The sequence below is a fragment of the Panthera tigris genome, chromosome C1 (assembly GCF_018350195.1).
Source record: "Panthera tigris isolate Pti1 chromosome C1, P.tigris_Pti1_mat1.1, whole genome shotgun sequence".
In the NCBI taxonomy this organism is placed as follows: domain Eukaryota; kingdom Metazoa; phylum Chordata; class Mammalia; order Carnivora; family Felidae; genus Panthera; species Panthera tigris.
Window position 1 is genome coordinate 218,754,678 of NC_056667.1, and position 22,107 is coordinate 218,776,784.

A 22,107-nucleotide genomic window follows, 5' to 3' on the forward strand; every position below is an offset into this window, starting at 1 on the left:
ACACGAGACCCACCTGCCCCTGAACAGGGACACCGGGCGGCGGCCGAAGCCAAAAGATCCCGCCAGCCTTGGCCGCGCCGCACCCTCTGACCGCTCACCTCACGGGCCCCCCGCCAGCCCGCCCCTGCCCCCTGGTCCCCACCCCCAGCCCGCGGGTCCTACCTCAGCCGGGAGCTGGATGTTGGTCCTGGCCCCGTGCTCCAGCAGCAGCCTCACCCCGGCCACGTCCCCAGCTTTCACGGCAAAAAAAAGGGCCTGCATGGGCACGCGGCACAGGTTGGGGTCCGCGCCTCGGTGCAGCAGCAGCTCGATGGTCAGCCACCTGGTTCTGCGTCTGAAAGGACCAGGGTGACACAGTCACAGGCTGGGGACAGGCACGGGACAGCACCCCGGTCCCAGTCGGGACCGACGCTCCCCGGTAAAGGGGGCTCGGGAGGGCGCTGAACATGTGGCACCTGAGCCCCAGCATTCACGGCCTCTCCCGGAACCGCCCAGGACCCTGCCTCCCCGAGGCCACCGGCCCCCGCCCTGGACCAGGGCTGCTCCCGCCGTCGCCACACCTGAGCCGGCCCCCGCCGGGCTGGGGTCCAGACGCAGCCCCGTCCCACCCCAGCGTCCGGTGCTCACTCGGCCTTGCTCAGGTCATCCGCCACACGGGGCGTGAGGTGGGGACCAGCCCTCCCTCCCGGGGTGGCTGTAAGCGGATGACACAGAGCAGCCAGCACACGTAGGGCACAACACCGTACCCAGACACGCAGGCACGCACGCCCACACACAACACGCACACTGCACGGGGACACAGGTACCACACACACAGCACGCACACGTACACACACACGTGTGTATACATACACACGGGCACGTGCCACACGCACAGAGAACACACACACGCACATATACGCACACAGCACACTCACACACACACACCCATACATGGCTACCACACGCATCCACATACACACACGTATACACACACACTGGGCACATACACGTGCACGTACATACATACATCCACGACAGCCCCACTGGGCAGGAAGAAGGTCAAGGTGATGAGCCAAGCAGGCTTTAGGAACAGCTAAGACAGCAGGAAGGCAGAGCGTCTGGCGGTCCCTCCGACCCCACCCCAGCGCATAACCAGGAGGCACGGGCAAGAGGGCAGCGGATGGGCAGGGCCGATCTAAAGCAGCGGTTCTCAAACTTCCTGCTCGCGGGACCCCTCTCTACTCCTCAAATCCTTTGAGGACCCAAAAAGCTTTGTTTACGCAGGTTCCATCCACCCGTGTCTACTGTATTGCTGTCAAAATGAGAATTTTGAAAAAGATTTGCTGATACATTTAAAGAGCAACAAACCCATCACATCTTAACGAAAATAGCGTAGTTTTATGAAAAACGGATGCTTGGCTGCCTCAGAATGCAGCACCACGAGGACTCCCGACCCCGCCCGGGTGTGCGACACCAGGACCTGGTCACGTGGGAAGACCTGAGCCCTCCCCAGTGTGACACGTGTCATTAGAGAACATGGGGGGGGGGCGGTGCACGGGTTCCAAAATTCCCGTTTCCGCTGGACAGGCGGGATGTCACTGAAGCGTCACTGCTGTCCACACACGCTGTGAGCTGCCTCCCTGAAGTGTGAGGCTGAGCACGCGCGTGGGGACGAGTGACCGTGGCACGCCAGTTGGTCATCTCGCATGTAAGAGCGGCGTCACTCTCCACTCTCGCTGTCGGAGAGGCGCTTTCGAGAAGACCATCCCCCTGGTTTGGAGCATGTGCGCCTTGGGCGTCCCTCCCATCTCGTCACGTGGAATAGAAAGGCACGGACTCGGGCTCAGGGTGTGATGACTGAGGAAGCCCTGCCCCGTCAAGTGCAGTGTCAGCGAGATGCTGTCTCTTGTGCACGCGTGCCGGGGAGATGGGGACGTCGTGCAGGGAACGCACGCGGAGTCTGAGGATTGTTAGGAGAATCGTGTCCACCCGCAGACTCCCTGCCAGGGTCTGGGACGCCGGGGTGTGTGTGGGGGGGGTACGCTTTGAGAGGGCAGGGGGGACAAGTGCGCGTGAGCGTACAGAACAGCTGTGCAGGGCAAGTGAGGGGGCACGTGAATTGTGCGCGTGAGTTGCGCACGTGAGTTGTGCACGTGAAGTGTGTGCACGTGAATTGTGCAAGCCCACGTGGGAGTGCCTGTGTGAATGTATAGGACAAGCGTGGGGGGTGCGCGTCCACGGGGGAAGGGGGACGAGCGAGTGTGTGCAGGTATGCAGGTGTGGGTTGCGAGAGTGTGTCCACGGGTGTGTGTGGGTATATATGAGTGTACGTGGCCGTGCAGGTGCGGGTTGGGAGAGTGCGTGTCCGTGGGCGTGTGCAGGTGCATGTGAGTGTGTGCGGGTGTTCAGGTGTGTGGGGGGGGCACATGTATATGAGCACCTGCACTTTGGAAGCCACAGGGCACATCTCCTAGCCTCTCACTGCCACCGTTCCCCTAAGGTCACAACCAGGCCCCAACCCTGAGCCATGCACAGAACGCCCACGCTAAGACCCTGGAGGCAGCGCGTAGGACGGGCCCCACGGCACCCCTGTAGGTTCAGGGGGTGTGGGACACAACCTCTGGAAACACCTCCTCCTGGTGGCCAGGGAGGTGATGCCGGCCCACCGAGCAGGAGATCCACCCGTAAAAGTGACCCTCGGCCCCGCCGCCCACACCCCAGCGACCTACTCCACCACGGCCAGAGCCATCTTCCTCATGGTGCCCTTGTCGAAGCCGGTGGCACTGAAGGAGGGGGCCTTCAGCATGCTGTGGGCCTGGGCGCTCCTCTCCAGGAGGTCCTGGGACAGCCCGAAGGAGAAGTTGCGCACACAGACGGCAGACTCGAAGTTCGTCTCCTGGCTGCCCAGCGTGCACCTGCCCAGACTCCCCTCCGTGCCGTCCGGCCCCTTCTCCAGGTCACTGGAACTGTCCCATGGTGACAAGTCCTGCTTCTGAGGGCTGCTCCCCAGGTCGGGGGACTCCTGAGACAGCCGGGCACCCGGGGAGAGACGGTCCTCCTCGCTGTCCCACACGATGGACTTCTGCTCCTGGCTGCCTGGGGTGGGCACCAGGTCCTCGAAACAGATGGACTCCATGGCCATTTCAGGGAATGAGAAGGTAAGGTTGGGATTTACTGGCATATTTGGAGCTTCCTTTGGAAAGTACCAAAAGAGAGAGGGACAGAGAGAGAGAGAGAAAATCAGGAGAAAGAAGAAATCAGAGTGACAATCCTATCTAACCGATTTCTCTAGCAGGAACCAGCCCTAAAGGCTGGGAGTGACCTTCAAGGCTTCTAGCTGACCGTGCTAAAGCACTCTGCAAAAACCGAGAGAGGGAAGCACACATCTCAGGGGCCTCACACAGAAACCTGAGCCACATGGCAGCCACCAGCCACACGTGGCAACCGAGCTTTCGACGTGAGGCCCATCCCAAACCGGTGTGTGCATGGCCAGAGAAAGAATACAGACTGCCCTCCTGTCTTTACACTAATGACCCAATGAAATGATAAATTGTGGAGACACCAGTGAAATGAAATACGTCAAAATTAGTTCCACCTCTTTTTACTGTGGTTCCTAGAGGCATCTGCGCGACACTCACGACCAGCAGTGCGGCTCACACTACGGTCCTGCCCGCGGAGGCCGCCCTGCAAGCCCGACGCACAGCCTCTGCGTCCCCGGTGTGGTCCCGGGACCAGCAGCATCCTCGTGGCCGGGGATGCGGATCCTGGGCCCCATCCCAGAGCCGGGGGGCAGGATCCCTGGCAGTGGGGCCCAACCCCCTGCGACCCACATCTGTAAAGGGCCAGGTGGTAGACAGAGGCGGCTCCGTGGGCCAGGGCCCTCTGCCGGGACGGTGCGCACAGGGTGCAGGTGGCAGAGGGGCGCGCTGCCCACCTGGAGGCGGCCGGTGAGGCCCGGCACGGGAAAGCCACCCGGTTCCTTGGACTCGGGAAAGGGCGGGGAGCCTGCCCTGGGCTGGAAGAGAGTAATTCTTCTCAACCATGTGCGGCGTGTGAACTTGCTTGGGTCTGGATTCATTTATCTCCAGTCTGAGAGGAAGGTTACGTGGGAACCCGGGAAAATTGCCTGGGTGGGATCCCACAGGACTTAACAAAGTTTTCAGGTGAGATGCTAGCGTCTGCGGTGTGTTGAGAGGGAGACAGAAGAATGTGTCTTCAGCCGACGTCTCTGGCTGAAGCGAGCCGATGAGGAATCCACGCTAAGATGAGCGCAGTTGGCGGGGGAGACGGGGGTGTGGACGTGGTGCGTGAGCCGCGTGCTGGCAGCTGCTTAGTCTCGGTGACGGGTCCACGCAAGCTCCCACACATGCCACCGTCTTCGCTTATTCTGTGTGCGTGCCATGTTTTCCAGAATAAGAAGTTTCAAAGAAGAGGAGAGGAGCAATTTTTACCAGTGTTTTAAGTGTACAAATAAAACCCTTTCTGGGGCTCTCGCTGCCTTCACCAATAATCACTGAGGCTTCCCCTGCGACCAGGGTCCCCCCGAAGATGCTCTGGGCTTGGAGAGGCTGTGGTGACAAAGTCAGCCCCTGTCCCTAGAAGCTCCCGGCCGAGGGGCAACACAAGGACCGACACAGTCTCCCCCCGTCCCCGTTCCTATGATCACATTGAAACTGAAAGTTGGTCGTGACTCTCAGTTAACAACCTCTGACCAGGAAGGAGAGGGCACTCACAAGGCACACGTTAACGCTGCTACGAAAACAAACCCTCCACCACAGTCTTCCTGCAGGGGTGTCGCCTCCTTCCTCCCAGGGACCACCCCCCCCCACCCCGCCTCCTGCACACAGGACCACCCAGGGCAGCAGGGCCTCTGGCGGGCTCCCTGCGTGCACCTGCTCACCGCACGCTGGGGCCCTGGCCGGTGTGCCCCCACCCACCCTGGACTCTGATGACCTGGTGCGGCCACACGTCAAGAACCACACACAGGCCAGGGAGAGCCGGGGCCCTGGAGAGGCAGAGGTTCAGGGAGTGTCTGGCAGCTGAGGGAGGCTGTGCACCATGGGCACAGGCCGGGGTGCAGTAAGAGCCTTTCCCCGAAGAAGAGATTCAGGAGCCCGCGATGAGGTGAGGGAAGGACCCCACCAAGGGGACACTGTCCAGTGCCGTCCCCTCACCCACCCGGGAGGGGCCCCGACCACGCTCAGAGAAAGCCCCAGCCCCTCCGAAGGCTTTCTCGGGAGCTGTCAAGGCCGGGCAGCCTCGTGGGGCTGACGGTTAGGGTCCAGGGTTTCCTGAGGGGCGGAAGCGTGCCCCCTGCAGGCACTGCCCCTCAGGCCGGCGCTCAGAAGACAGACGCCAGGGTGCCCTGTGCTGTAGGGAGCCAGCCCCTGGGCATCGCCCGCCCTGGGCCGGGAGGCCCCCAGTCCGCACTGGAACCTAGCGTCAAGAGATGCCACCGTGGCGACAGAGTGGTTCCTCGGTGAATGAGACACGGGACCGCCGTGTGATCAGCTATCCTATTGCTGGGCCTACACCCAAAACCACCGGGAGCAGTTCGCACCAACGCCTGCCTGGGGGAGCTCCAGGCAACATTATTCACCATGGGCAAAGGCGGGCCTCACTCCTTCGTTCACTCCCCGACCCTGCGATTCCTTCCCTGAAGCCCGCAGGAGGGGTCTCAGAGCCCCAACCACTGCGCGTGTGGCTCACGTGGGACACGCATCCCTAGACGTCGTGCCGGCCCCGTCCCCCCCTCCGACTCCCCGCCTGCGGGCCTCGGTGTCTGCTCACCCCATCTGAGCCTGACCTGTGCAAGGCGCGGGGAGGTGCACTGCAGGGTGGAGAGACGGACAGGCGGATAGTAGACGGGGCACAGTGCTGGGAGCTGCAGGGCCACGGGGCTGACCTGGGACTTGGGCACCATCCTCTCAGCGATGTTGGGCTTAAAGGACGTGGACGGGTAGTAGAGGAGGAAGCACATGCTGAGCGGCGTGAGGCCCTCGTCCGTGTACCTGTTCACGTCGGCCCCGCTGTCCAGCAGAAGGTTGACGATGTCAGTGTGACAGTGAACCTGGAGGGAGAAGGCCAGCCTCACGAGGACGGCAGGCATCCCGGCAAAGCCCCTGCTGGAGGACGGTGGCCCCACTGAGGGGAGGCGACCCGGCACTGGGACTCACGGTGGCCGCAGCGAGCACAGTGTAGCCCTTGGCATCGGCCACATCGGCGCTGGCGAGGTCATCCCTGAGGATCCTGTAGATCCAGTCATAGTCCCCTTCCTCGGCCCGCAGGATCATCTCCTTGGAAAGCTGCTCCTTGGGCCCATGGTGCGCAAAGCCGCTCCGGTCCCCCTCCAAGATGGCACCCATGTTCCAGCTGGTGTGGGCCTTCTTGTTCCTGGAGACACAGCGGGGACCCTGGGCATCCCTGGTTCATCAGTCTCTCCATTTGTGCTGGGGAAGGGGTTCTCAAGGGAGGGACCCTGGGCGGGAAGGAGGCCAGGGATACACATGGGTCCGGCACTCAGCACCAAGCACTCACATCCACTTCTCGCTCACTCTGCTATTTGAGTAGAGAGTATGCAAGTCCCATGGCCCATTCACCACCACGTACTTCAGCCTCCTGTGCACACATAACCTCCTTCATGGTCAAGAACCTATAGATTTATGGCAGCTTCTGTACCCAACACTTACCAACAATTACTGGCTCAGTTGATGTCTGAATGATGGATGGGTGGATGGGTGGATAGATGGAGGGATGGAGGAGTGGAGGGAGGGATGGATGGATGGATGGATGGATGGGTGGGTGGACAGAGGGGTAGATGGCTGGATGGGTGGATGGGCAGGTAGGTGGATGGATCGGTGGATACAGGGATGGGTGGATGGGTGGAGGGGTGAAGGGGTGGAGGGAGAGATGAATGGATGGATGGGTGGGTGGAGGGGTGGGTAGATGGGTGGATGGAGGGGTGGGTAGATGGGTGGAGGGGTGAAGGGGTGGAGGGGTGAAGGGGTGGAGGGATGGACGGGTGGGTGGGTGGATGGAGGGGTGGATGGAGGGGTGGATGGATGGATGGGGGTAGATGGACAGATGGGTGCGTGGGTGGATGGACGGATGGAGAGGTGGGTGGATGGATGGGCGGGGGGGATGGGTGGGTGAGTGGACGGAGGAGTGGGTGGGTGGATGGAGAGGTGGATGGATGGCTGGGTGGGTGGGTGGATGGGTGGATGGAGGGGTGGGTGGATGGGTGGAGGGGTGGAGGGGTGGATGGAGGGGTGGGTGGATGGGTGGAGGGGTGGAGAGGTGAAGGAGTGGAGGGATGGAGGGATGGATGGGTGGATGGAGGGGTGGGTGGATGGAGGGGTGGGTGGATGGAGGGGTGGATGGGTGGGGGTAGATGGATAGATGGGTGGGTGGGTGGATGGACAGATGGAGGGGTGGGTGGATGGAGGGGTCCGTGGATGGAGGGGTGGTTGGAGGGGTGGATAGAAGGGTGGGTGGGTGGATGGACAGATGGATGGATGGATGGGGGTAGATGGATAGATGGGTGGGTGGGTGGATGGATGGATGGAGGGGTGGGTGGGTGGATGGGGGGGTGGGTGGGGGGGTGGGTGGATGGATGGATGGATGGGTGGGGGTAGATGGATAGATGGGTGGGTGGGTGGATGGACGGATGGAGGGGTGGGTGGGTGGATGGGGGGGTGGTTGGGGGGGGTGGATGGATGGATGGATGGATGGATGGGTGGGGGTAGATGGATAGATGGGTGGGTGGGTGGATGGACAGATGGAGGGGTGGGTGGATGGATCGATGGATGAGTGGGGGTAGATGGATAGATGGGTGGGTGGGTGGGTAATGGACGGATGGAGGGGTCTGTGGGTGGATGGGCGGGTGGGCGGGTGGGTGGGTGGATATAGGGGTGGGGGGGGGGTGGATGGAGGGGTGGTACATGGGTGGGTGGGTATATGAATGCATAAGTAACCACTTGTGCTTACCAAACCTGGATTCTAAAATACTTTAGTTATAACTGAGGACAAAGTTTAGTAAATGAAAATATTCTTAAAACTTTTAACTTTAAAAAATCAGTTTTCATCAGGTGGCTGCCTACTTTTCCAGGGCTGGACGGGGTTGGGGGTTTGGAGACTGGGTTGGTCTTTGGAGACCAACGGAGCAGCTCCACGCCTTCCCAGACGTCGAGAAGCCAGAGGCTCAGCCAGCCCCCAGCCCACCCCTCCCCGGCCCTCCCACCCTCGGCTCTCTGCTCAGACCTGCTCTCATACACCTCTTCGTGTGCACCTTGTGTGCAGACATGACCCACAGAGGCTGGAGCACGGGCTCCGACCTGCACAGAGCAAACACACGCAAGGTCTCAGAGCCAGGATTTGAACTCGGCTCCATCAACCCGGCTGACCCTATTCCACAGCTCCTCCCAAGGCTCTACACTCTTCTAGGGACTGCCCTCACTCCGTGCTCCCCAGCAACCTCCTGACCACTGCTTCTCCCGAGAGCAGGTGAGCAGGATCCCGGGCCCCTATGCAGACATCGAGGCCACGGCACCCTCCTGCACCTGCATGCTCGCAACCCGGGGCGTGTGTCCCAGCTCACCGGCCCCGCACGGCTCTCCCTCCCTATTCGTCGCTGCGCTGCCTCAAACAGGAGAAGCACCTTTACGTGAACCCAAGAAATAACCCTGCGGGTTACTCAGCCAGGTGCCAGAGGCCCCCCAGGAGCCCAGCCCCGAGCACGGGCCCGTCGTGGGAGGGAAAGAAAGATGGGGCAAGTTACCTGTATTTGTAGGTTTGCTTCTGGATTTTGACCATCAGAGGGGTCTCATTTTTTATAAACCAGGGTTCTTCATCCTCAGCAAATGGAGGAATGTCATTAAGGAAGATTTGGGCATCTAATTCTTTGCGGAAAGAGCAGGTCATGGGCAGGTGGCTGTTGTCGGTCGAGTAAATGTGCATTTCTGGAGGCAGAGTCAGGTCATCGTTCAGAAGAAACCGCTTATAGTCGTAGAAAAAGGGGTCCTGTCCCCCCGGCTGGTCCCAGTCCACCTTCTCCTCATCTGAGAGGCTGAGTCTAGCAGGAGAGTGAGTGAGGAAGCCCGAGTACTCGGGGTAGTTGTGGATGGAGAAGCTGCGGGGAACCTCCGTGCACAGTTTGATGAGGTGCTCCCGGACCCACAGCCCGACGTCCTGCCTGCCGTCCGGGTAGGTCTCCACGCCCGGCCCAAACCGTTGGTCCGCTTTGTACAGCCCCTGCGAAGCGAAAGTCACCAGGGCAAGAGACATCGTTCAGCAGGGCCCTGAGCTTTGCAACCGTTTTCTCAAAATCAAAGAAAAACAAAATTCCAAGAGAAGCGTCTTCATTCAGTCAACAAATACTTACGGAGGCCGAGTATGCACCCGGCATGGTGTCCCAGAGCAAACGTGTAAATATGGAATGCATTGGGGGAGAAAGGTGCTTCGGACCCAGGGTGGTCAGCAGTGGCCTTAGCGGTAAGGTGGGGACATGACCGGGGGTCTCAAGGTGGAAGCGTGTCAGGGATACCACGTGTGGGCTCATTTCAGGGAACCCCTTGTAGCAGTGACATTGTGGGCCCAGCCCAGCCACCCGGGGCAGCAGAGATGCGGGGCCCTGGGTCAGAGAGACTCTGGCAGGTATGACCTGAGGAGACAGGCGGGGGGGGGGGGGGGGGAAGGGAGCTAACCCCCCGGCTTCCCATGAACCCAGCAGAGTGCAGTGATTTCTGGGCCTCTCGAGGCCCTTCCACTGGGTGGGGCGGTCTGTGCTGGGTGGGGGATGTGTGGCGAGGGGAGGGCCAAGAGGGCCTTGGATGAAAGGTAATGCTGGGCCCACAAAAAGGGACGGGAAGCTGGAGAGGGGCCCGGCTTCCCAGGAGAGCTGGCTCTGAAGGGCATCTGGAGGTCACTGGGAGCCACAGCGGGGACCTCCGTGTCACTCCCTGGTGCCACACCCTCGCCTGGGACCCTGGGACAGGGCCCCTATCTCAGAGCCCCGGGCTTGCAGACTTACTTGGGGCGTAAGTTTCTGAGTTACACAGTCCCCCACAAGAAGTTCACAGTCTAGAGCAGAGGAAAGAACATGCAAGGAACAGTAAGACACGCCAAGGAGGACTTCATCGTGCAAGGCAGCTGGGTGGGGACGGCAGGGGCACTTCCGGGAGAATCTGCCGAGTGGCAGCAGGGCACCAAGTGCCGCCGCGGTCTGTGAAAGGGTCGGGGGCCGGGGGGAGGCGGTGCGCATTCATCCTGGCAGCGCCGGAGCATCACCGAGGCGGCGGATGCCACAGGATGGATGGGCCGAGAAGGAAGACTACGGACGGGGCAAGAAAAGGGGGTGCAGGGAGGCAGGCAGTCGGAAAGGCAGCTGCTGGGGGTCTGTGCGGAGACCAAAGGCGTTCATGCCCCAAGAGCTGACCCAAGAGTTCCATTTCTAGGATTCTATCATAAGGACATAATCTCCTTAACATCGTGAGGAAACAATCCCAAAGAGATCAAAGCTACAGTCACACATATGTACACAACAGTACGTCTAGCAGCAAGCTCTTAATAACGCTAACAGTTACGTTACTAGTAAAATACAATGGCAGTAATGTCGACGGTTAAAGAAAGGAGCATGTGTCTCCAGGACGCTACACGCCACAGGCTTAAAAAATTGCCTTTGATATGCATTTACTTTGTGACCAACAATCCCCCTCTAGGAACGTATCCCGAAGATCACCGACAAAAGCGTGGAACCATTAACCGGCGAGACCGTCACCACGGTGCCCCTCGGCACCACAAAGGCCGGAGGAAAGTGCGCCTGTGGTTGACCCTTCCCAAGCAGTGAGGAGGGGGTCTGGGCTGTCGGGAGGAAGGGCAACCACAGGCGGCCCCGGGAAGCGTGCAGGGTGCACGTCCCACCGCCTACGCGGGGAGGAACGTGTGTGCACGTGTGCTCCTGGTGTGTAAATGCAAAGAGGAAGCTGTACAAACAGTCCCCGGTGACGAGAGAGGACTCCAGATAGAAACAGTGGAAGCTGGACTCCTGTGGGGGGACCCTGTTTGCTAGATTTGCCTTCAGAAAAATATCTGTTTTTTACTGAATTACCAAACTAAATTAAAGCAAGATCGTAAAAATCAAATCCTAAACAATGAAAGCAACACCACTGAACCTAGCTCTACCTCCAGGCAGCACGGACGGACAGTAGCTCACGTGATTGGATTCCACCTTCCCAGTGGGATGGGTCCCAGGGACAAAGGCAGGAAAGGAGCCCTGAGTTGTTTTAGGAGCCACGGCACTGGAGCTAATGCTACGCCGTCATCCTGAAACTGTCATACATATTTCACGGGGGGAAATAAATAGGAAATTTGTTAACGTTAGAAACAAAGATTTTTAAGACTAATTGCAAAGACGTGCAAATACGATACCATGGCTGTTGAGTAAAAGCCCCGTATTCCCAAACTGGAGCTGGAGACGTCCGTATGAACTGATGGTGTCTTTTCTCATTTAGAGAGAAAAAAAAAAAATCTAGATCTGCTTTGAAAAAGCCTACAAGTGAAAACCAGCTAACACGATAGCAATAAGCACCCAAACGGTGGTTTTTCCACACCACGCCCCATCTAGGAACCAGGCCTGCCAGATCAACAGTCAATCCTGGGACCAGGGCAGGAGGTGTATGGATGAGCTGGGGTCTCCTTGCCCCAACAAAAGGCACCTGGTGCCGACACCTGGTGGAGCTATGTCTACTGCAAGAACCAAACTAAAGCAAAAACCAAACTCCCCCGACCCAAGAGTGACAATTTGGGCATCCAAAAGCATAACCACCACAATGTGCTGAGATACACCAAATATACTAAAATCCGTGAGTTTATACAGATCCGAAAAACAAACAAACAAAAAAAAACCCGAGTAAGCTCCACCGATCGCCATTGAAGAATGTTAGGTAATCATCCACTTGTTACCCTGACGAGGGGCGAAAAAGGAAAAGATCAAGTGTCATTTCGCCTTCCCCATAAAACTACCTCAAAGTAACCAAACAGTTGATGAAGGCTGTTGTAGACAAAAGAACTCTAGTTAATAAATGAAGGAGGGATCGTAGATTTAGAGTGTCACCAACTTGCGCCCTCTAATGAAATGACGGTCCAGCGATATTGTCCAAAATCACAACAAGTAAGGTGAGGAGGCCGTCGGAACCGACGGAAAAGGACTGCAGACACCGGCACCCACGGATCAGTCCCGACATCACATGAAGAAAGACGGCCAGACACGTGTCTCCGAGTGTGGTTTTTAACAAAGGTACAAAAGCAGCAGTAGAGAAATGACAGTCTTCTCGACCGATGGCACCGGATCAGCCGGCCGCCTACAGGTGGAGGTGGGGGAGGGGAGGAGGCCCAACCAACCGTTGCTTCACGTGCAAACATTAACCCAGAACGGATCCCAGACCTAAATGTCAGAGCCAAAACCATGACATGCAGAAGAGAACACAGACGAAAATCTTAGGAAACTTGGATTAAGCTAAAATTGCGTAACTAGGACATAAAAAAGCAAGAACCAGGGAAAGAAAACTCGATAAGCCTACGAGTGGCTAAAATTAACTTTTTTAATGTTTATTTATTCTTGAGAGACAGAGATATAGCATGAGCAGAGGGGCAGAAAGAGAGGGAGACAGAATCCAAATCAGGCTTCAGACTGAGCTGTGAGCACAGCCCCGATATGGGGCTCAAACCCACAAACCAAGAGATCATGACCTGAGCTGAAGTCAGATGCTTACCTGACTGAGCTGCCCAGGCGCCCCATGAGTGGCTGAAATGGAAAACGGCACAACCACTTTGGAAAACCCTTCGGAGGTTTCTTACAAAACTTGCCATGCACGTCACCTACGGCCAGCGATCCCACTGGCGGTATTTACCCAAATGAAAAGACAGACGTGTGTGCACATGAAGACTTGTAATCAAACGTTTTTAGCAGTTTTACTCATAATAACCAAAAACTTGAAAGAACTCAAACATGTAGCTATTGGCGAATCAGGAAAACACGTGTCTCGAATCCCCACAACGGAATACTACCTCACCGCAAAAGAAACAAATTGCTGCCATATGCAAATACGTACGAATCTCAAAAGAATCACGCCCTAAGCCAGAGAAATCGAACATGCAGTAACACCCATTCCACTGATCTGAAACAACGGAAAAGGGGACGTTGTGATGAAAAGCAGAGCAGCGTCATCGAGAGCTGAGGGGGTGGGGCTGGAGATGGACTCCAGTATATATTAGGGGCTTGGACGGGGTACAATGCTTGCACACGAACACGCACGCAAAACACCATATATAAATGTTTACAGCAGCTTGATTCATAATCAACAAAAGCTGGAAACGAGCGTCTGTCAGCTGGGAATGGAGAACGGCGCCATGCACTTGGAACACTGCTCAGCACTAAGGAAGGAGCTGCGGACTCACCACAAGGCAGATGAACCTTCAATACGATCGCTAGGTGAAAGGCACCAGCCTCAAAAGTCTACCTACTGTATTTCACTAGCCTGGTATTCTTGCAAAGGCAAATCATCTGCAAAACAACTGGCCAGGGCTGGGGTGGGAGGAGAGACCGGTCCCAAAGGGGCACCGGCAGGAGCGGAGAAGGAGCCGTCCTGTACGTTGACGGCAGTAGTAGTCACACAACTCCACGCTCGTGAAAACCTTCACAACTGCACACTCAAGGGGGTGGACTGTACCCTAAGTTACGCCGTCCGGAAATAAAAGGAGGAAAGGTAACTGTTTCTGCAAAACCAGGAATTTCCTCCACAAATAAAGACAAGCTTCAAGGGGCGCCTGGGTGGCTCAGTCGGTTGAGCAGCCGACTTCGGCTCAGGTCATGATCTCATAGTCCTTGAGTTCGAGCCCTGCGTCGGGCTCTGTGCTGACAGCTCAGAGCCTGGAGCCTGCTTCAGATTCTGTGTCTCCCTCTCTCTCTGACCCTCCCTCGTTCATGCCCTGTCTCTCTCTGTCTCAAAAATAAATAAACATTAAAAAAAATTTTTTTTTTAAAAAGACCAGTTTCAAGACAATCTATGTGGAATGATCCAGCTTATGTATAAAAAAGTAAGTATTACGGTGCATTTGCAGTTTAATCTAAAGGATACACAATTCCCTGCTCCGGGATATGGGATCATGAAGCATCCTGTCTTCTCATTCGTGTTCCTTTTCTTTTCATGAACCTTATTATTGGTACTGTTAACGATCTTTAAAAATAAGGAAGTTACCACTTGTTACACAAATAAACTTCCCCAGGACCTAAGTATCTTTCTGTCCAGTGGCCTGAGCACACAGAGCCCCGCCCTTCATCTGCATCAGGGGTGGCCCCGCCCCCTCACCTGCACCCAGGGTGACCCTCCCCCCTCCCCCCCAACTCCAGGGCGGCCTCACCTGTCACCCACATCTGGGGCAGCCTTGCCCCCTCACACCCCCACACCTCCCCCCACCAGGGGCGCCCCGCCCCCTCACCCTCCTTCACACTCACACACCCCTTGGGGGGGCAGCTCCTTCACCCTTCCTCACACCGCCCCCCCCAGGGGCTGCCCCACCTCCTCACCCCCTGGCGGCCCCGCCCCTCACACCCCCGTGGCCCTGCCCCCTCACCTGCACCTGGGGTAGTCCTGCCCCCCCACCCCCACAGGGCGGCCCCGCCCCCTCTCCCCTGTGGCCCCGCCCCCTCACCTGGAAGAGCCTGGTCTTCAGGTACATGGTGCCGTAGCCCTCTCGGTAGCTGAGGTAAAACATGCCAGTGAAGCTGGAGCCGTCGGGCCACTGGTAGGTGCCCAGCCCGTGGCGGTGGTCCCGGTAAAACTGCCCGTGGTACAACTGTGAAGAGCGCTCAGTGACAGGCTGTGTCCGAGAAGCTGCTCCTGGCCACCCCCCACCCCAGCCTTCCAGGAAGCCCCCCAGGTGGAGGCAGCCCGCCAGGCTGGCAGTGAGGCGGACCACAGGGGCACCTGGCCACGGGGCCCCTTCAAGTTCGGGGGCCGAACGAGTCTATGAGAGACGTCACCTATGTCACACAGAGCAGGTGCCAGGCGGTCGGGCCCCGGTGGCCCCCGTGTCGCCTGCCATAGCTCCGGTAGGGGAATCTGGAGAGGCGTTGGAATGGCCACCACTGCGGAGAGACTCCTGGGTTTGGGCCGGAGCCCCGACCCGGGCTCAGCTCCACGTCTGCCTGGGTTTACAGGCAGCAGGCTGGCGGGGGGGGGGGGGGGGGGGCACCAGCCTCGGGCTCACCCGCGCGGCCCCACGTGTGACCCCAGGAGCAAGCTATGGGCCTGCGCGGGAACGCTGGTGTGGCTACACTGAGCCACGGACGCCGGCCTCCGCTCGTGGCCCAAGCCCCACAAATGCCGGTGGCGGGTCTGTGCCGGCCCGACTCCCTGCTGGGGCCTCAGGAGGGTCAAACAATGTGACGCCCATTGCGAGCTCTTCCCATGCCAGCCGCAGGCCGGTCCTGCAACGCTCGGAGACGGCTCTGTAGGAACGGGACCCCAGGTGTGGCTGCTTTCGTGCCCTCCTCTGTCCTCGGGTAACGGAGAGGACTCCCCGTGGGGCTGGTGGCTGACGGACCAGGCAGCAGTGACCAGGTCTGTCCGACCAGACGACTCCCGACCCCCGGCCCCGGCCTCAATTTGGGTTTGGCCACAGGACCCATGCCCGGGGCCAGACCAGTGTCCCCAGGGCCCTTCCTCTCCCCCAGAAGTGTCAGGCGTAGCTCCCACAGGCTCGCCAGGTGGCGGAAGGCTAGTCTGGGCGCCAACACAGAGACGGGGAGAGAGGGGGCCCGACAAGGTCATCAGAGTCCCCGGACCAGCCAGGCCTCGGGCTGCAGAGCCCCGCTGACGGGCTTTCCCATCGTAAGAGCCAACGAAGGCCCTTTTCAGCGCTGCCTGGGTTGAACGTGGGCTCCGCCGGCGCTTCTGAAGAGAATGTCGAGCACGAGGACACGCGGAGCAGAGGGGCACGAGGCCAGGGGCTGCCCGCTCCTGCCAACACCCGCACCACTTTGTGGGGGAAAGCGGAGTCCACCCGACTCGAAAACAACTGTGTACGAGCGTCGGTCCATACGCGGGAGAGAGGCTCTCTGCCCCCCTCCCCAGGAGAAAGCAGCATTGGAGGGAGGCCCTTCCACAGCCACCCCATCCGTCCCCACCCCTGCACTCACACCACGAGCTGCGTCTGACCGGCCAGGGCTGATGTGCTCAGGCCATTAACGCGTGTAGGGTCACCGCTGGTGGGTGGCACACTCTCTCGTCCCCCTGGCCTCTCCGGCTTGTGAGCTGTCTCGGCTGCACAAGCAGCTGCTCCGCGGACCCGGAGGTCCCGCCGGGCAGTAATGAGGCCGAGGCCCCGCCACCACACCCGCCCCCCGTGGTCTCCCTCACGGTGGAACCCGGGCTCCGCGGGACAGGCCGGCACGCCCAACCTCCCACAGCCACGAACGAGGGCACGGGACACCACGGCGTTGGGTAAAAGAAAGAAACTAGCCGAGGACTGGTTTCAGTGCCAGTCCCGGAGCCACGGGAGTCAGCGCTTGAACCACCAGTGTCACGGTGGCTTCCACTCAACACAGGCTTCGGCCCCGGCCTCCCGGTCACCTGAGGTCCGGAGGCTCGTCTGAGCTTGAGGTGCGTTCTGGGAGAGGGATCGGCAGGGGTGCGGGGGAAGGTTCGCCCCTGCCTGCAGCTGCGCCTGCCCCCCCTGCCCCTGCCGCCCCCAGGCTCCGGCCCGAGACCCCGGTTATCAGGCCGCCCTGCTCTCCTCTGGCAATCACGCACTGACACACCCAGCCCCGGCTGCTCTTCTGAGCCTGGACCCCACTGGGCCTGGATCTGAACGAAAGTACCCTACGGGGCCGTCTCCCCAGCTCGCAGTAGAACCCACGCTCTGGAAATCTCCCCACTGGACAAGCAGGCAGCCGCAGCTACGGGTGTCGGCCGCGGTCGTGCCACAGGCCAGGCCGCTGTGCCCTCCCCCAGGCACCTGCGGAGCTCCCACAGGTCCCCGGGAGTCTCCACTGGGGTCCTGGACGCGGCCTACTGCGTGGGCTCTGGAGCCTGCTCCCATCTGACTGCTAAAAAGATCCTTCCCTTCTCTTTAACCCTAAATACGACGCAATTTCACCGACGTACATACAGCTCCATGCAGTAATTTGAAGTTTTTGAACAGTTGCCCAGAATAAGAATTTATCGTAAGTAACCCTTCCCAAGCCGCAGCCCGGGAATGCCCAGGCCAACTGCATGTGTGACCCTGGACAACTGTGAGAATGTTTCTCTCTGGAAGTTTCTGGAAGGTTTCTCTCTGGAAGGTAGAAAAGACACAAGCCCAGCACCCTTCCTGCCGGAGACCGGCAAGTCTGCCTCACACCCCTCTTAGAAGAAAAGAGACAGCCAGGCCCTGGCGGGGACAGCCACGGAAGCCACCTACCTCGCCCGTGGGCCAAGAGAATTCACCGTATCCCAGCTTCATGTCCAGCCCGAAGTCCCCTTGGTACACACAGCCATCCTGCCACTCCTGCACGCCTCGGACCAGCTGGATGTAGGCCTCCTTCAGGTCCTGCCCCCTGGGGGGACCCTCGGACTCCTCTTCCTCCTCCGGGGCCTCTAGGATGTCCCTAGGAAGGTGAAGTGGGGGGGGGGGCGAGGAAGATCAATGCTGGAACCGGCCTGAGGGGTTCCACTCAGAGACCACGTGCAGAGAACACACACCATCTCGTCTCTTCCTCCAACAACCCCGAGGCAGACGCTCTTGCCACTCCCATTTTGCAGAGCGGGAAACTGAGGCATGGGCATGCAGTGACGGCCCAAGGTCACACAGGAAGTGTGCAACCCCGAGTCTCTAACATGGGTAAAGGGCTGCCGGTGTCCTGGAAGCTGATGGGTTCCAGCTCCAGCTGTTTGCGGGGCCAGCCTTGTGTCCACCAGCAGCCCAGAGCGCCGCGGCGGTGTCTTCCCCCCCGGGGGCCGGCAGCCTGGCCCACAGCCGGGCAGGAGGCAGACACCTGGCAGGCACGCATGGACCAGTGGGTGGTCTGAACAAGGAGAGGGAGCTTCGGTCCAAGAGGGACCGCAGGGATGGGCGGGTGCACAGCAAGGGGCAGAAAATGTTCACGAGGGCGAGCTGGCTTCTTTTCTGCTCTTGCTAAGAGCACAAATCCTGACCTAAAGGGTGACCTACCCCCAGCCCCCGTCACACACACGGCCCCCCTCTCTGCCTCCCTCTCAACTTAAGGGCTCTCTGGGGATGCCGTATCTCGATGTCTCTGGTCTACAGACCTGTGCCACTGTCGGGCTGACGGTCTAGCTGGGCTGCTGAAAGCATGGAAACCCCCGGACCTTGAGCCCCCTCCACCAGCCAGCCCTCAAATGCCAGCCGTGAGTCACAGAGGCTTCACACAGCTTTGCCCAAAGAAGGGATACAGCTGCTGTGAACACAAAAATCTCCATTTGCCACTTTGTTATGCATTTGAAGAAAGAAGCCAGGAAAAACAGATACACACATGCAACAATGAAAAAATCTGAGGGCTGCGCTTTGGTTTGCTTCTTCTTTGGCTTACCTGTGCTTATGGGTTGAATTGTGTTTCCCCCCAGCCCCCAACACACACGCGCGCGCGCGCGTGCGCACACACACACACACACACACACACACACACATACACACACACACACTCCTACGTTAGAGCCTACATACATCCCAGGACTTTACCTGGGACTGCATTTACAGAGGTAACCAAGTTAAAGTGAGGTCATCAGTGGGGGCCTAGTCCAATGTGACTGTTGTACTATGACAAGGGAAAGAAGTTTGGACACACAGGAACACACAGAGAGAAGATGATGTGTGGACACAGGGAGAAGACAGCCGTCTACAAGGCAAGGAGGGAGATCTGGAACAGATTCTCCCTCTCACCCTCAGAAGAAACCACCCTGCCCACACCTTGACCTTGGGCTCCAGCCTCCAGCCTGAAAGACAATACATCTCTATTGTTTAAGGCACCCTGTGGGTGGCACTTTGTCGCAGCCCCAGCAGACTAACATGCCACTTTTCTTGCTTTGCCACAGGGCACACACACTACATGCTTAATTTAAAAATTAAAAAAAAAAAAACCACCTTTTTTTTGAATTATTAAGAGGAAAAGGTAATGGACTATAAAAACATGAACAAATGGAAAATTTCCTCAAAAAGCCAAAGGAAATGATTTTAAAACAAAGCAAGAAAATTACTAACACGAGCAATCAGCCGTAAGGCCCACTGTTGAGTCATTGGAAATGCCCAGCTGGCTGGCCGGGTGAGCAGGGTGGGCATGTGGTTCTGCCACCAGACAGGCTCCCTGTCCCCCTTGGGGCTCAGAGACCTTTCTCCTCTGTAAAACAGGGACTCTATCAGTCCGCTCAGGCTATTGCAAAGTCCCACAGGCAGGGAGCTTGAGCCACAAACATCCATTCTCACGGTTCTGGAGGGGGACATTAGACATCTAAGGGTGCCTGCAGACTCGGTTCCCAGACAAGGCCAGGCTCCTAGTTCATAGATGGCACCTGTGTCCTCATGTGGCAGAGAAAGAAAGTGTCGGCTTCTTCCTCTTCTTAGAAGGGCACTAATGTCATCATGGGGCCCCACAACTCTAAGCCTAATCACTCCCCAAAAGCCCCACCTCCAGGGCTGGGTGTGTCAGTGCACGGAGAATGGCGTGCTTGCCAGAGGAGAGCAGGGCGGCCTGACAACCGGGGTCTCGGGCTGGAGCCTGGGGAGCAGCAGGGGCAGGGGGGACAGGGGCAGCGGGGGCAGGCGCAGCTGCAGGCAGGGCAGAGCTTCTGAGCCCCCCACCCCTGAGCCTCCAGACCTCACGTGACGGTGACCGGGGCAGGGGCCAGGACGGCTAGGGCCTGTGCCTGCGCTGAGCCTGTGGAGGAGCACAAATCAGCAGGACGTTGGGGGTTAGGGCTTCAACACGGATTTCGGGAGTGCGAGTGGGGGAAGGGAGGCACAGTGCAGTCCACCAACAGGGACAAGTACAACAGGACTACAGGGTGGGTTTCACAAGATGCCACGGTTAGGCCGGGAGGGCAGCCAGCCCCTGGCCCAGAGTAGGCCTGGGAGGTGTGGGCTCTCACTGTTAACACCATAGTGTGAAGCCGCCCAGCTTGGGAACCCTTGTGGCGAGGCTAGGCCAAGGCAGAGTGGCCGAGTTAGAAGGGAGTGCGGACATCTGGCCGGAGGGGGGGGGGGGGTGAGGGGGTGTTCCAGCTACCCTGTGTTGTAATTTTCCTCAGTGGTTGCTGATACAACGCTCAGGTCTTCCTCTCTCTCCAGAGACTACTTTTTGAGGGGTAAAATAACTTTTAGGGGTTTTTAGCACCTACCCCAACGCTGGATCCCAGCTAAGTCTGGTCCCCAGGGTGAGGCTGGGAACCACCCCCCCCCCCCCCCCGTAGGAGGGCCCCCACACCTTTTGGTAGAGAGCATCTCCAGAGTCCCCAGGAAGTCAGTGGCAGCAGGCTGGCCGTCTCTCCCTGCCAGCTGATTTTCAGAAATGTCATCATCTGGGACTTTATAATACAAGGCTGAGGGACACCCACTTTCCATGCCTCTCGTCTTCGAACCTGAAAGCAAAGCCAGGGACCCACATCCGCCCTCAGAGCTCCTGGCGGGCCCCGGGGACATGCCCACAGCCCCACCCGCCTCAGAGAAACAAAGCCCCCCTCCCCTAACCCGGTCGATACCCCCATCCTGTTGGAAACTCCGCCAGCGTCCCTCCTGTGGGGGCAGGAACCACACATTAAGAGCCATCTGGGCCACCCTCCCACGACCTCCTTAGGGCCCTACGTTGGAGTCAATATTCCTCCCCGAACAGCAGGCGTCCCCTCCCCCCAGGTCTCTGATGCCAGCCCGCGAGGGCGGCCGGACCAAGTGCAGGGAGACGGCCCTCATCCGACCTCACACAAGCACGTCGGGTCCCAATTTCCTGCCTGTCCCAGACGCGGGAGGACAGAGGGCCGGGCCCAGGGGGCGTCGGGACCACGCGCAGAGCCCCGGGACACGCCCCTTCCCGTCTCACCGCGCTCCTGCCGGGATCCCGACCGCGCCCCTGCCGCGGGCCGCACCGAGGGTCGGAGAGCTCACACCTGCACCCAGTCCGCCCAGGGCGGCGGCCAGCGCAGCGCAGCCCCACTCGCAAGTCTCGTCCCGCTCCGCGCAGCGCCCGGAGCCCCAGAGCGTCGGGTTTCCCTGGAGACCTGCCCACCGCCCCAGCGCCGGACGCTCTCGGCCTCCACCAATCCCCGCGCCCGGCCCCTCCCCAGACCACGCCCCGCCCCCGGGCGTCCTTGGCGGAACAGGGGGCGCCCCTCTGTGACCTCACGGGGCCCCCGCCTGCCCGCGGCCGCCGAGCCCCCCACGCCCCGGCGCTAGCGGGCCTTGTGCCTGAGCCCCGCGAGACGCGGGAACCCGGCCGCCTGTGTCCGCTACGGGCACCGACCTCCACGTCCAGCAGAGGCCGGTGAGCCAGCTCTGGGCCAAGGTCTCAGGGAGAGCGTGGGGAGAGCACTAAGCCCCCTACGCTCCCCCCCCCGCCCCCCGCCCCCCGGGAAGAGAGCATGGTGGGGTGTGCCCGGGAGACACCTGCGGAAACCGAGGGACAATGGGGTTAATCGTCCACCGCCGCGCGCCAGGACGCAGTACAGCCAAGATCTCCTCAAGCTCTGCCGGACTCCAAAGCCGGTTTTTGGCGGTTCCGTGCAAGTTTGTGGAAGGCACGGAGCGGAGCTCCTGGTCTGGTTCGGGACGAGTCGACAAAGGGGACTGACGTCACGGAGAGAAAAAGGATTAGCTGTGGGGACCGAGGAGTCTCTAGGGAAGACTATGGAGAGAGGAGACCTGAATAGGGTTTCAGGGGATGCGCAGGAGTTCTCCAAAGAGCAAAGAAAGCGCAGTCCAGGGAACTGGGCTAAATGTGCAGAGAGGCACAGTGGTGGGAAACAGCACAAGGACTTTCTGCAAAGGAAGCAACTGGGGCCTCTTGGAGAGAGGGCGGGGCTCTCTGCAGGCGCAGGGCCTGGGGTTCTCAACCCAGACTGCCCCTTAGAAAGAGGGGAAAGAGAC

The 22,107-nt window shown here is 59.3% G+C and overlaps 1 protein-coding gene across 13 annotated transcripts in view; it reads right to left on the reverse strand.

The window, feature by feature from the left end:
- The window catches only part of ANKMY1 (ankyrin repeat and MYND domain containing 1), a 53,398-nt gene that overhangs the window by 24,306 nt on the left and 6,985 nt on the right, over window positions 1–22,107 (reverse strand). For 3 of the 13 annotated variants that reach the window (XM_042995898.1, XM_042995893.1, XM_042995885.1), the window contains exons 1-9: window positions 20,730–20,878; window positions 20,456–20,609; window positions 17,440–17,626; window positions 14,689–14,832; window positions 8,759–9,231; window positions 6,159–6,375; window positions 5,789–6,052; window positions 2,712–3,175; window positions 163–334 (exon numbers count right to left, since the gene is read on the reverse strand). In XM_042995898.1, coding sequence (XP_042851832.1) covers window positions 163–334; window positions 2,712–3,175; window positions 5,789–6,052; window positions 6,159–6,375; window positions 8,759–9,231; window positions 14,689–14,832; window positions 17,440–17,626; window positions 20,456–20,609; window positions 20,730–20,796 — 2,142 coding nt within the window. In that variant the 5' untranslated portion in view covers window positions 20,797–20,878. Of the gene's footprint in view, window positions 1–162; window positions 335–2,711; window positions 3,176–5,788; window positions 6,053–6,158; window positions 6,376–8,758; window positions 9,232–14,688; window positions 14,833–17,439; window positions 17,627–20,455; window positions 20,610–20,729; window positions 20,884–20,942; window positions 21,017–21,064; window positions 21,269–22,107 lie in introns of those variants that run through there. The other 10 variants (XM_042995895.1, XM_042995892.1, XM_042995888.1 and 7 more) reach the window with 9 other exon arrangements.